The sequence below is a fragment of the Sinocyclocheilus grahami genome, unplaced genomic scaffold, assembly GCF_001515645.1.
Source record: "Sinocyclocheilus grahami isolate Dianchi unplaced genomic scaffold, SAMN03320097.WGS_v1.1 scaffold204.1, whole genome shotgun sequence".
Classification (NCBI taxonomy): domain Eukaryota; kingdom Metazoa; phylum Chordata; class Actinopteri; order Cypriniformes; family Cyprinidae; genus Sinocyclocheilus; species Sinocyclocheilus grahami.
The window spans coordinates 969,122-983,648 of record NW_015505383.1 but is presented as its reverse complement, the minus strand read 5'-3'; the positions used below and the strand labels follow the sequence as shown (position 1 = coordinate 983,648).

At 34.6% G+C, this 14,527-nt stretch overlaps 1 protein-coding gene across 1 annotated transcript; it reads right to left on the bottom strand.

Annotated features, from left to right (window-relative positions):
* Positions 1–1,323: 1,323 nt before the first annotated feature.
* LOC107595552 (probable inactive glycosyltransferase 25 family member 3) lies at positions 1,324–13,830 on the bottom strand. The gene is made up of 12 exons (XM_016285982.1): positions 13,524–13,830; positions 12,457–12,567; positions 12,187–12,304; positions 11,783–11,917; positions 10,114–10,318; positions 9,783–9,902; positions 7,173–7,249; positions 6,984–7,090; positions 6,754–6,886; positions 5,248–5,375; positions 4,859–5,062; positions 1,324–2,597 (listed from the first exon to the last, which is right to left on the bottom strand). The coding sequence occupies exons 1-12, from the start codon at positions 13,724–13,726 to the stop codon at positions 2,363–2,365; spliced, it is 1,776 nt and encodes a 591-aa protein (XP_016141468.1). The 5' UTR covers positions 13,727–13,830; the 3' UTR covers positions 1,324–2,362.
* Between the last annotated feature and the right edge of the window lie 697 nt (positions 13,831–14,527).

Here is a 14,527-nt window from a genome sequence, read left to right as displayed (position 1 = left end):
TACCTTTATTGTTGTATCGATAGTTTTGTTATTAATATTTGATGAAAATGGTGTGGCGCGTTCCACAATTTATGTGGAACTGAAAACACTCAAGTGTTTTACTCATCTCATTAAATGTGAATTGTCTCTCTTGTGAATAATGTCAGGAAGGTCTCTTGGTCATGTAAAGTCACCCTCATCAGTGTTATATTACTATCACTGATATACTATTATAATTGTATGGTTTCAATTTAATTTTAGTTAAAGTTTTAGATTTTTGGGGGGGGAGGGTTGTGAATTTTTTTTTTTTAAATTGTCATTTCGGTACGTTTTTTTTCTATAGATTTTATGAAGTTTATTTGGGGGGTTATTTTAGTACTTCCAACTTAAACTAAATGAAAATGAGAAAATATTATATATTTTTTTTGTGTAGTTTTTATAAAGTTTTAGTTTATTTTTGGTTATTTTAGTACTTCCAACTTAAACTAAATGAAAATTAGAAAATATTATAAAAATTTTTGTGTAGTTTTTACAAAGTTTTAGTTTTAGTTTATTTTTGGTTATTTTAGTACTTCCAACTTAAACTAAATGAAAATGAGAAAATCTGAAATAAGATGTTTTTTTGTGGTAGTGAATCATAACAACCCTGCCTCATCATCAACATGTTTCTAAAATTATTAAATAATTTGACATTTTAAATAAAAACATAAATCAAATAGGCATAGTTAATTAACTCAAACCATGGACATTCAAGGAAACCAAAATTGTGGTTGTTGTAATGTTGTACTGTAACCAATAGATGGCGATAGAACTGCAGCAGAACCAGCAGCTGGACATAAAAAAAGTCTAATGTCTCAGCTGGAACTGAAGTGAACAACACCATAATATTATATTCTAGGCCTAACTATGAGTTTATAGTATCTGCATTTATTCTCTGTCTGAGAGACAAGAGATTTCACTCATAAATAACAGCCATAATTCTTCACATTAGGAATTTATTTCTATTGATTGATTTAACTGTCATTCAGATTGAAAACACACCGTGCTTCCTTGTATGGTTAGAAAAGCCATATGAAACTTAAGAAAATTTGTAGCGCTCCAAATAAGACTGCAGGTGCGTAGAGCCAAGAAGATACTTGAAAACGAACAAAAATGTAGCTAGCCCGCACACTGAATCCAACGCAGACTGGAAAAGTCTAGAAAGTATTATTTTTTATTTTATAAATTGCATCGTGCAAAAAAAAGTGCAGAGTGCATGTGAGTTAAACACAGATGAACACGAGCAAGCAGACGTTTCTTCAGTGCTACCATTTCCAGTCTGCACTGGATTCAGTATGCGGCTAGTTACTTTTTTGTTCGTTTTCTAGAAAAGCCATATGCCCACGACAAAAAAAATGTCTGAAGATCAAGTGCTGTTCCTTAAATGCTTGTTTAAGCATAAAATACATGTGACTCACATCCAACATTACTTGTATTTATTTCATTCTTTTTCAAAAACAACCAAATTTACCAAAACTGCCATGCATACTCTTACCAGGACATTTCATTTGGTCCTGCTGTTCAGTTTGGAGAGACACAGAAGGGAATAAGACAGCGAAGAGAAATAAATAAGAACAAATGATTATGATGGGAACAGAGAAATTCGACATGAACAGCAAAAGTGCTCCAACATAGAAAGAAACTCACCACACACACCATTTCAAATACACACTAAGCTCTGTTTGTTCGATTGCCTGAGCATGATAGTCCTTACGACAGTTGTTCAAACTTGAAATAAAATCCAGTAATAAAATGTATAATGCACTACTTCCATAAAAGCTATCAAATGTCCTTTTTTATATAGTTAATAGAGAAAAATACCCTAATAGAGATACAAAATTTGCCAAACCAAAAGATGGACAAAAACTTTCTCCTCAAATATATAATAAAACTGTTTTCCTCTTGAATCGTGGTCAACTATAAAATTCATCAGATTTATTGCACCCTGTTGCCTTTACAGTTCTTGTTTTCCATTGAAAATATTTTTTTCTATTTTTGATTTTTCTCATTTTCTCGTTGTTAGACTTGTGCTTAAAACAAGAAAAATGCCAAAGAAAATACATATTGTCCGAAAACATGTCTTAATAAAAAGTAAATGTAGATATTAGATATTTAGATATTTTTACTGACAAAAACCCCCAAGAAAAATACTGATTAAAAAATGACTTTTGTTGTTGTAGAGTGAAAGTCTCTTCCTAAGTATTGGTCCCAGGCCTCCCTCGTCTCTTCCACAGTTCTGAGGTCTCCATGATGAGTGACATTTGCCCTTATAAAAAGCTGCTCGCTCGTTCTAATCCCTCCACTCTTAGAAAATGACCATTTATGCCATCTTTGGGCCAGTACTTCACAACTCGTCCTTGTGGGTGGCGCTCTGCAGGCCGGCCGGTGGCTGATAACCCTTGAGAGTTTTATGCGAGCCCCTCCAGTCCGTGCGCACATTGTCGTCATCCCACAGCGTAGACGTCTCTGTGTCACTCACCCACTCTGGGTCCCCGGCGTAATGGCAGGGCTGCACCAGAAGGGGGTGTGTGGAATACACCATCAGATTCCGATTGGGAAAATGGGATTTGTAGTCCTCACTATTGAAAGAAAACACCAAAATAAAACAGTTTTAGTAGCCGAACTCTTTAGTAGCTTGAACTCTTATGATTGTAGGCTTTAGAAAATAGGTTATGAATATTTTCATGTGTCGTCACCAGACTCCCTCAAAAAAGATATAATATAATATTATTTGTACATTATATAATATAATTTGTACATTATATAAAATAATAGAAATCCATATTTTATCCCCAAGTATAAGCAATGTAAATAATATACAATACAATACAAAAAAGAAAGTAAATTATACTATAATACATATATATATATAATTTATCCCAATTAAAAATAAATCTCTAAGCATTTAAGCACTTTCAAGCAATATAAATAATGTACATTATATAAACTATTATGGAATTTATACTACATAATATATTTTTTTAAATCTCTAACCATAAGTGTAAGCAATAATATAATATAATTACCAGGCAAGTTAATTAATAATATAATAATACTAATAATATAATATTAATACTATATGTATTTATACTATATCCATATCTTATCCTGGTGTTAAATTCCTACCCCTCAGTATGTGCAATATAATATAATATAATATAATAAATCCATATTTTATCCCCAAGTATAAGCAATATAAATAACATACATACAATACAATAAAATAAATAAATAAAATAAAATAAATGATAATATACAGTATATGAATGTGTGTGTATCTATAAATTATTTTATCCTATTTTATTAATATACATAAATCTATATTTGATCATATAATATAATAAGGTAAGGAATAATATAATAATATCTAATAATATAATATACACTGTATCCTATACACTATATCCTATTCTATATGTTACAAAATTCCTACCACTCAGTATGAGCAATTGGGAAAATATTATTTTTATCTCAATTTTAAAAAGTACTAGAGGTGCTTGCATTACAACCTTTCAAAGGAAAGAGGTCACCACTGATCTATTTAATGTCTCTTTTGGATCCAGAATGAGACTGCTTGACTTTACCCCAATAAATGAATAAAATATAGATTACTTTCAGCAGAAGCCTGTAGAGGTACTTCATGTACTGAGGGTAAATGTGTGTACTAGGCCAGCTGGCAGAGGGCCCTTGGCTTTGTCAGACCTGGAAGGAGAGCAAAGCGGCAAATACCGGCTAAAGTAGCTACTAATTTTGCTGGAATGCGTAACGGGGAAGACAGGGCAGGGTGTTTATAGGGTTAGCCGTCAGCGGGGCAGCAGCAGCACGCCGGATTCTGCCGGGACAGCCGCGGATCGCTGGAAAGATTGAATAACGCGGGGAGAATGCTGCTCTGATCTGTCTCTGTGGGCATGAGGAGCTTCAGGCGGGACATGCCAAGCAAAATTAATAAGAGTCAGAGATGGACGCCAATCCACAGCGCACACACAACCCCTGCGCCGAGGAATCAAAGCTGTTGAGATCTGGGTTTCTTTCTTGGCTTGAGTCTCGACACTGTCCATAAAAATCAAATGACGTGTACAATTACATAGTGAAGAAACTATGCATAGAAAATAAAAGAAAGCAGTCTCCGTACCAAAGCGCACATTTGTGGTGAGCTATTATAGTCAGTTCTACTTTGCAAAAATATGAAGTACTCGTAATATAATGGAGGAGAATCTGGCCAATTGCGGCTGAGTGTCGGCTCACTCGGGCTGTGTTCTGGCAGCAGCTCACCGAAAGTGAGCCAGCTCTGGCCCAGTAATGGTTGCCAGATTTGGCTAGGCTTTGGATGTGCGGACCTGGCCCGATTTGCTCTGAGACACGGCATATTTAGCCACATTCGGCCCGATTACGGACCATAAGGGCTGGTCTGATTTTGGCAGAGATATGGCCATGCAGACCCGGACCAGTTTAGGTTGAGTGCTGGGGCTGGGTCTCCATTTACAATGTGCTAAATAGTATGTAGCAGTGACACTTAAACTTAAAACATCTTTTACCTGCCTATGTTATGGTATGTGTTAGTGTATTTTTAATTTTAATTCCTAATAATTAGTGGTGTGGATTACTTGTGGATTATTGTGTTTTTATCAGCTGTTTGGACTCTCATTCTGACGGCACCCATTCACTGCAGAGGATCCATTAGTGAACAAGTGATGTAATGCTACATTTCTCCAAATTTGTTCCCATGAAGAACCAAACTCATCTACATCTTCAATGACCTGAGGGTGATTATATTTTCATTTTAGGTGAACTATTCCTATAAAATATGTTTCGACCCTGAAGACTTGAGCGTGCTACTCACTTGGGGTGCTTGTCATACATGATGGGTAGAAACTCATCCACAGGAAGCATCTTGGATATCGGTTCAGCATTAAGGAGCTTCTGAGCTCCCTGAAGAGAGATGGCGTAAGAGAGCGTCCAGTAGGAATAATCAGCATACACCAGGTTCCTGACATTTTCCACTGCGACTTCCTCTTCAAGGTTCACCTTCTTCCTGCCCAGGTATCTGCAACAGATCACCACAACAGTTAAAGTCACCTGATGAGTTTTACAATTGGATTATATGCTATAAAATCATAAAACTGTAGCCATAAAACTGAAGTCTTCCTTATAACTGCAGCAAAGGCATTATTCTGGTTCTGGTTTCTTCTAGTTACCACGACAACCGTGTGACAGACGGGTGTCACTCACATGATGTCCCAGTCAAGCTCCACCTGCTCCACCTCCTCCATCAGCTGCATCAGGCGACGTTTAAAGTTGGCTTGGAAATGCACATCGTCCTCAAAAATCAGCGCCTTGTCTAGCTGCATGTCTACCATCTATGAATGATAGAAGCGATCAAATCATTTTGACATACTAAAAACACAGCATATTTTATATTAAATAATTTTAATATGCACTTATGTTTAGTCAGAGTTTGGGGTCAGTATGGGTTTTTTTTCAGCAAGGATGCATTAAATTGACCAAAAGTGAACATAAAGTGACATTTATAATGCTACAAAAGATTTCTGTTTCAAATAAATAATCTTTTTACTTTCTATTCGTTAAAGAATCGTGAAAACATATATTGTCAAGGATTCCACACAAATATGACTCATCACAACTGTTTTTAACATTGATAATAATCAGAAATGTTTCTTGAGCAGCAAATGATATTAGAATAATTTCTGAAGGATCATGTGACACTGGAGTAATGATGCTGAAAATTCAGCTTTGATCACAGGAATAAATTACATTTTACAATATATCACAATAGAAAACAGTTATTATAAATTGGAATAATATTTCATAATATTACTGCTTTTATGGTATTTTTGAACCAATATATTCAGACGTGTTGAATGGTAATGTACAGTAATAAATTTTTAAATAAATAATAATAGTAATAATAATACGGTCACGTTTATGTTCTGTTTTGGTTTTGAATTCCCCGTGTTTCTGTTCTTCCTGCCTTTACCCAGTTTTCCATTGTTCCCTGATTAATCTATTCTGTTCACCTGTTTTGATTTAGTTCTCCACCTGTTTCAGTTCTCCCTGATTACGGTCCATGTGTTTATATGCCCTGTGTTTTCCTCAGTTCCTTTGTCTTGCTTTGACGTTACGTTGTGGTGCTTTACCCTTATGTTCTTCTGTGTTTAACGCTCTTGGATTGATAATTAAAGACTCACTTCTGGATGCTTCATCCACACCGCATCGAGACAAATACTAATAATAACATACGTTTCTATATTGTATATTTTAGCTAAATTAATAAAAGCAACCCATGATACAAAAAGCATTTGGACCCTTAAGTCGTGCTTAAAAATGTCTCTGCATTAGACAAGGTATTCTAAAAAAAGAATTGAAGGTTCCATTTGTTAACTACATTAGATAACATGAACTAACAATGAAAAATACTCCTAAAGCATTAATTAGTGTTAGTTAATGTTAATTTCAACATTTAATCATACATTATTAATCAAAAGTTGTATCTGCTAATATGATTTAATGAACCTCAGCTAACCTTACCTAACAATAAACAGTTGTACATTTATTAACTAGCATTAACAAAGATGAATAAATACTGCAACAAATGTCTTGTTCATTATGTTAGTGAATGCATTATCCAACGTCATCTAATGGAACCTTATTGTAAAGTGTTACCAATAACAAAATATCAAAGTGGCATTTATTTAAATAGTTTTAGGGGCCACTGACCTCTTTCCAGATGTAGTAGTGGCTGAGGAAGCAGCCCACCTCGCCCTTGGTCAGCGTGCGGCCGGAGAAAGGGTCATAGTAACCAGGTAAGAGATCGACACCTAGAATCTTAATATCGCTGCTGTTCAGAGCTCTGCATGCACACACCATTGGAAAAACAAAATTATTGCTCTTATCATCATAGAAAGAATGAATAAAGATTCCTCTTAAGAGTAAATGGCTGTTCTTACGCTCCATCAACAGCAGCCACAACTTTAGCATCAATCTCTAGCTCATACAGCGACCATAACATCCTGTCCCTGCGGTCTGGACGCCTGCGCAGGTTTATCAAGTAGATCTGAGGAGAACAAACACGCATGCTGAATGTTGTAGCTCAAAGCAATGGTTAAAAAAAACACAGAGTATGCACTCAACTTTACCTCATCAAAGCCCATGAGATCAGACTGTTTGGGAGGAACGTGGACATTGCGAGACACATACATTGGCGGCCCGTGGACTGTGGGAGAAATGACTTCAATTAGGACAAATCCTTGACTATGATTCTGTTTGATTAAGGAGCTAATCGCTAATTAGCACAAGGTTAGTGTATTCTTCAAATACAGTGGGGTTCAAAAGACCACACTGAAAATCACACAAGACACTTTTTGGGACATTTTATGCTACATGATCATAGCTATGGAAGCCTGTTTCTACCGCAGAGTAAAACATTTCAAAGAATCTTGTGACTTTATTTATTATAATTGACTTTATATCCCAGAATGTGACTTTATGGCTCACAATTGCTAATTTTGTCTCATAATCTGACTTTATATCTCATATCTGTGACTTCAGTTTCATATTAAAAAAGTTCACCTCACTATTTCCTATCCTATTTTTAATCCTATTTTTATCATTCTTGTCAGTTGACACCCTTGTGAAAAAAGTATACTTTAGAGTACTAATATATATATATTATGTGCCGTCAAACGATTAATCGCGATTAATCGTTTGACAGCACTAATATATATATATATAATGTATTTTAAAAGACAATTCTTAAGTGCAAATTTTCAGACACTTAACTCCATGCTAATTGCAATTAAAGGAAAATGTTTTATAGTTAAAATCATGTTAAAATGTCAGGTATTTACATACATTTACAATTACACAATTGTAATGATTTTGTACAATTGAATACATTCCAAATATAATAAATGTACTATGAAATAAAAGACTACAGTTCAAATTATAATCAAGTACATTACATGAGCATTAGTATGTTAGTCAGCACATCAAAATAAATAAGTGTACTTCTTTAAAGCATGACAAAAGATTAAAACATAATCGTTTAAAATGTACTTTAAAGTAAAACTTTTAATATGACATTATTAAAAGGTGCAATTTATAAAAGTGTATTTTAAGGGATAGTTCATCCAAAAATAAGAAAATAAATGTCATCAATTTATTCAGCCTCATGTCATTCCAAAACCTTAAGACTTTGATAAATCCTTGAAACACAAATGACAATATTTGTATTGAAACCTACTGTAAAAGGATTCTGTCCCTTTAAAGTCCAGGTAACCAAAACTTAAAAGACCCAAAAAGGTCATAAAGTGTCATAAAACAAATCCATTCAAATCTAGTGGTTTTGAAGTCTTGTGAAGAGATACAATCACTTTAAGTGGTCTTTTATTTCATTATTATATAATCTGCAAGTACAGTTTTTTAAATATACTTAAAAAAATTTTAAGTACTGCAATCGTGCATTGAATGCATTGAATACAAGTGCACTGCTTTTCGCACAAGCTAGTTTAAGTGCTGTTATCACTGTACATTTTTCAAGTTATCGCCCAAGGTTATTCTAATAATATGATTTAAGAAAAAAAAAAACGAAATGTTAGTGTTACTCACTCAGAGATTCCAGGTAAAGGTGGACAAAATTGATTCGATCATCCTCCACGGTCTGATGAGGCTTTGCAGGTACGTTCAGATACCCATAACGCTCCTTGTTGCACAGATACATTTGAACCTCTGTTTCAAAGAGTGAATCATATCAGATAAATAGTGTCAGAAATGTAACTCGCTCTGTCTCTTTCCAAGCACTATGTAAACAAAAACTTTTATTTTGGATGCGATTAATCGCGATTAATCGTTTGACAGCACTAATATATATATATATATAATGTATTTTAAAAGACAATTCTTAAGTGAAAATTTTCAGACACTTAACTCCATGCTAATTGCAATTAAAGGAAAATGTTTTATAGTTAAAATCATGTTAAAATGTCAGGTATTTACATAAATGTACAATTACACAGTTGTAATGATTTTGTACAATTGAATACATTCCAAATATAATAAATGTACTATGAAATAAAAGACTACAGTTCAAATTATAATCAAGTGCATTACATGAGCATTAGTATGTTAGTCAGCACATCAAAATAAATAAGTGTACTTCTTTAAAGCATGACAAAAGATTAAAACATAATCATTTAAAATGTACTTTAAAGTAAAACTTTTATTATGACATTATTAAAAGGTGCATTTTATAAAAGTGTATTTTAAGGGATAGTTCATCCAAAAATAAGAAAATAAATGTCATCAATTTATTCAGCCTCATGTCATTCCAAAACCTTAAGACTTTGATAAATCCTTGAAACACAAATGACAATATTTGTATTGAAACCTACTGTAAAAGGATTCTGTCCCTTTAAAGTCCAGGTAACCGAAACTTAAAAGACCCAAAAAAGGTCATAAAGTGTCATAAAACAAATCCATTCAAATCTAGTGGTTTTGAAGTCTTGTGAAGAGATACAATCACTTTAAGTGGTCTTTTATTTCATTATTATATAATCTGCAAGTACAGTTTTTTAAATATACTTTAAATTTTTTTAAGTACTGCAATCGTGCATTGAATACAAGTGCACTGCTTTTCGCACAAGCTAGTTTAAGTGCTGTTATCACTGTACATTTTTCAAGTTATCGCCCAAGGTTATTCTAATAATATGATTTAAGAAAAAAAACCCCGAAATGTTAGTGTTACTCACTCAGAGATTCCAGGTAAAGGTGGACAAAATTGATTCGATCATCCTCCACGGTCTGATGAGGCTTTGCAGGTACGTTCAGATACCCATAACGCTCCTTGTTGCACAGATACATTTGAACCTCTGTTTCAAAGAGTGAATCATATCAGATAGTGTCAGAAATGTAACTCGCTCCGTCTCTTTCCAAGGCTATCTGATTGTCAATCCTAAAAAAATGTTGCAGTCAGTTGGACACAGGGACGAATTTTTCCAAAACTAAATCCAAATGTTAAACTCATCATATTGCATAAGAGAAATGAGATCTGCTGGAGTCTTCCAGAAGGGGGCGCCATACCCGATATCCTGCAGGAGAAGGCAAAAACGATGATGTCGTCAAAGGGCCAGGAGTAGTCTTTGTGAGGGGGGTGAAAGGACACTTTCTTGGTGCCCTCTTTGCGCAGGTCCAGCAGAATAGTGGAGTGGACCATCGGCACAGGATAGCACCCCCGCCTTTGCCGCTGCTTTGTGGGGAAGTACTCAGCAGTACGACGATAGTAACCCTGAGACAGACAGAAAACTGAACAACACAGCCAAAGGACAAAGTGTTTGAGCAAACAGTCCTCAAATGTGATGTTGTATTTCTTAGGAGATACTCACTTAAACTGAATGGTTTTGTCACACTGTTTGAGCACAGAATATCTGCTCTCCCTCATGTATAGCTTTGTGAAATATGATTAATTTGAATCAGTTTGTCTGGACAATTCATGTAAATCAACCTATTTAAAAATTAATCACAAATTCACGTTTCCACCATGCACAAGTTCCAGTGCAACATTTGATGTCTTTTTGTAGCAAAATATTTAGTGAATGCTGTAATGCAGATAAATATTTAGGTCAATTATTTAAATTACTGCAAACATAAATCTTTACTGTTATACTGTATGTATAAACTGCTACTGAAACGTTTGGGTCGTATAAGATTTTTTTGGTAACACTTTACAATAAGGTTCCATTAGTTAATGTATTATCTAACATGAACAAACAAGGAACAATACATTTATTACAGTATTTATTCATCTTTGTTAATGTTAGTTATTGAAAATACAGTCGTTCATTGTTTGTTTATGTTAATTCACAGTGCATTATGTACTAATGTTAACAAGCACACATTTTGATTTTAATAATGCATTAGTAAATGTTGAAACTAACATGAACTAAGATCAATAAATGCTGTATAAGTGTTGGTCATTCTTAGTTCATGTTAACTAAAGTAGTTCACTAATGTTAATGAACCTTATTGTAAAGTGTTATCGATTTTTTTTTTAATGTTTTGCATTTATTTGATGAAAAATACAGTAAAACTGTAATATTATAAAATATTATTACAAATTAAAATAACTGTTTTCTATTTGAAAATCTATTTTAAAATATAATTTATTCTTGTGATCAAAGCTGGATTTTCAGCATCATTACTCCAGTCTTCACTGTCACACGATCCTTCAGAAATCATTTTAATGATGATTTGATGCTCAAAAAAAACATTTTTCATATTATCAATGCTATAAATTTGATATTTTTCTGTTCTTTGATGAACAGAGAGTTTAAAAGAACAGCATTTATTTGAAATAGAAAAGATTATAAATGGTTTTACTGACCTTTCTGATAAATTAATGCATTTTCACTGAATAAAAATATTAATTTCTTTAAAAAACTCACAGTACTTTTTAAGTATCATACACACACACACACACACACACACAATGAAGTTGGCTACTTTTCATTACTTTGACTATAGTTTAATATCACCAGTAGTCTATGAATTCAAAAGGTACACTGTGGTTTCTCCAGTGCTGTTATTATTATACAGCAACAGTGGAAGCAGATATGGCCACTTTATTGATGTGGCATATTGCAAGATGAAATGTTAGCTATCACTCATTGTGTTTTAACGATATGCACAAGTACACACACACACACACACACACACATACACACTTCCAAGCTGGAAATTCATTGCATTGTACCTGTGGAGTGATGCCACACCAGTAGTTGGAGTACGCTGACTGTGAGTCCAGCATGGGGGCAATGACTGACTTATTCTCCGCCATCAAGAGGTGCAGTGTGTTCGGGTTAGTCAGGATGTTGTCTGTGTCTGAGTACTGCAGATGAGGAAATAAACACTCTGATAACACAATCCTAACTATATAATTTAATAGGCATGATATTAGCAAATATAAAACATACTGACATGATATGAGCAACAATAATTTGAGTGCATTCCAGCACTATTCACATTTCTGGCCCCAGTAAGATCTGAACCTCCATGATCTTTGAAGAATTTTGGTTGTATTTTTTTTATATTCCTGTTATAGATATTTGGGTGTGTGTGATCCAAAATTGGGGTGTGTAGGCTCTAACTGGGTCATACCAGAATGTAGTCAGCCCAGCGTTTCTTGGCAAAGTTCAGCGCTGCCTGTTTGAGCTTCATAACATACTCATAGCGGCCATTAGCCCAGTGCTTGGGCCCCAGCTCACCTACATAGGATCTGTGTGGATAAAACAAATCAATTCAAGATTCATTGGTAGTACCTAAATGTCAAAAACCTTTAAAAAAACAATCCCAAAGCATTTTTAAACTTGTGGTTTTAACAGGATAAAGTATCTGCCATATGTTCATGTTGTGTGATGTTCATCTCACGTGGGTTTTTCTAAAGGTCTCCACTCCACATAGTGATACTGTGTTTGCATGACTGTGAGCCATTCTCGCAGGATTGCTGTCGTGTTGTCAATGTTGTGGTCTGTCGCCGCCCTACAGGAAACATTAAGCAGAGAGCAGGAATTAATTGGTGTCAGTAAATTGCGTCTACCTGAACACATACGAAGCCACTCAAAAGATTGCACGTTTTTGGCCACGCTTTATGATACAACGCACATACATTACAGACTTCCATAAGTATATATGTGAACATTTATATGTTTGCTATAAAGTCATGTGGTGCAACCACCGTTCATAAATAATACAGGAAAAACAACAGGAAGTGATATCATATAGAGAAAACCCTCATTACTTTGACCTTTTTATGGAAAGGCAAAGTTAGTTCAGGATGTAAAATGTCAAGTGGTGCAACTCCTCCAAAAATGTAATGATATTTATGAATTTACAATTCACGATTTAAAAAAAAAAATACTTTGCACCTTTTGAAGAATAATGATTACGTGTGCACTGATTTATTCAAGGAATAAGGAAAATATTGTGTCTTTATAGTAAATAAATTTAAACTTTAGTTGAAAAGGGTTTAAAAGTTTTAAACTGTATAAAACAAACACCAACTTGGCATTCATGTTTTAAACTAGAATTTTCAGTTTGGCCACTCTTATTTGTCTTTGACTTAAATACTGAGAAATACAAATCAACTACAAGAATTAACTACTTTTTATATTTGTAATGTAGCATTAGACTTCTCCTGTCCATTTAATCACAAAATACACTACTTGAAGCTCCTTTAAACGTTAAATCGTGCACTACATACAGTATTATTTTTACCTAGATTATTTTCTAAATAGTATGCGCTATTATGCATTAATGTGCATAAATACACAACATACAACCCAAACGTTATTAGCTGGGGGGGGGTCTGCTCTTGGGGGAAAGTCTGAAAAAGTCAAGGGGAGGAAGTGATTGAATGCAAGTAAGATTTACATTTTGACATCTACAAATAATAAGATCATCAACAAGCTTAAACTGCAAAGAAGGAAGTCACCAACCAGATGGAGATGCGCTCTTTGGGATAGTTTAATCTCTCGAGAGCTCCGAGGTAGTAGGGTAAAGAATGAGCGGCGTTCCGTGCTATTATTGCTATAATGACTGTGGGCGGCTGCATCTTTGACTCTTCAGTATAATTTTCCTCTGAAAAGTAACATTGTGCTACCGCAAAAATGGTCCAAACACTTATAATCCAAGATAACATGGTTGGATTTCGGTGGTCCTCTGCGTCGTTGCACAAACAGTCCCATCCGCGTCAGCAGCTGAAGGAAAGAGGGCTCTTCCCTAAACTTCACACTCCTCTTCAAATCTCCGTTCTCCCCGGAGGAGCCAACGTGTTCTGTTAGCTGGGTTTGAGTTACAACTTCCGTGTAAACTGTTACATTGTATGTTCGGTGTAACATTTGCATTGACTGGTATTTAGAATGTTTCACCAGAGCACATCGACGTTCTTTTCTAAAGCCCAACTGTTACATTTTAGATTGCTAAATGTTGCCTTAACGTCTCGCTACATTGTTTCACTAGCCAAAATGTTTCAGGGCAGTATGCTGACGTTCATGTAGGGGTTTCCGTCACACAGAGCAACATTGACTTTCTTTCTTCTCGTTTTTGTGGCAACCAAAGAAAGCGTCTGAACCACCTCCATTTTAGAGTTTAGATTTCCTTCAACTTTTCGTCTGAAAGAACAAAATGAAGAAATGACAGTTTGATAAAGTGTAGTCAACTGAGACCACATCATCAGTGTGTCAGCATACATCTGCTATCGTACATTATTAACAAGCTAATACACATAGCAAAACACATTATGTAACTGCTTAGATGGAAAACGTTCTAATTTAACAAAACAATCACACAAAGTACAAGCTGCTTCTTTCATTAAACGTTTGCATACAGTGAGTGAACAACCACAAGAGGGACATGTTGAGCTTGTTTCACAAATGAACCAGCTGGCATTTTAAAGGGATAGTTCAACCAAAAAAAAAAATTATGACATTAAAGGGGTCAT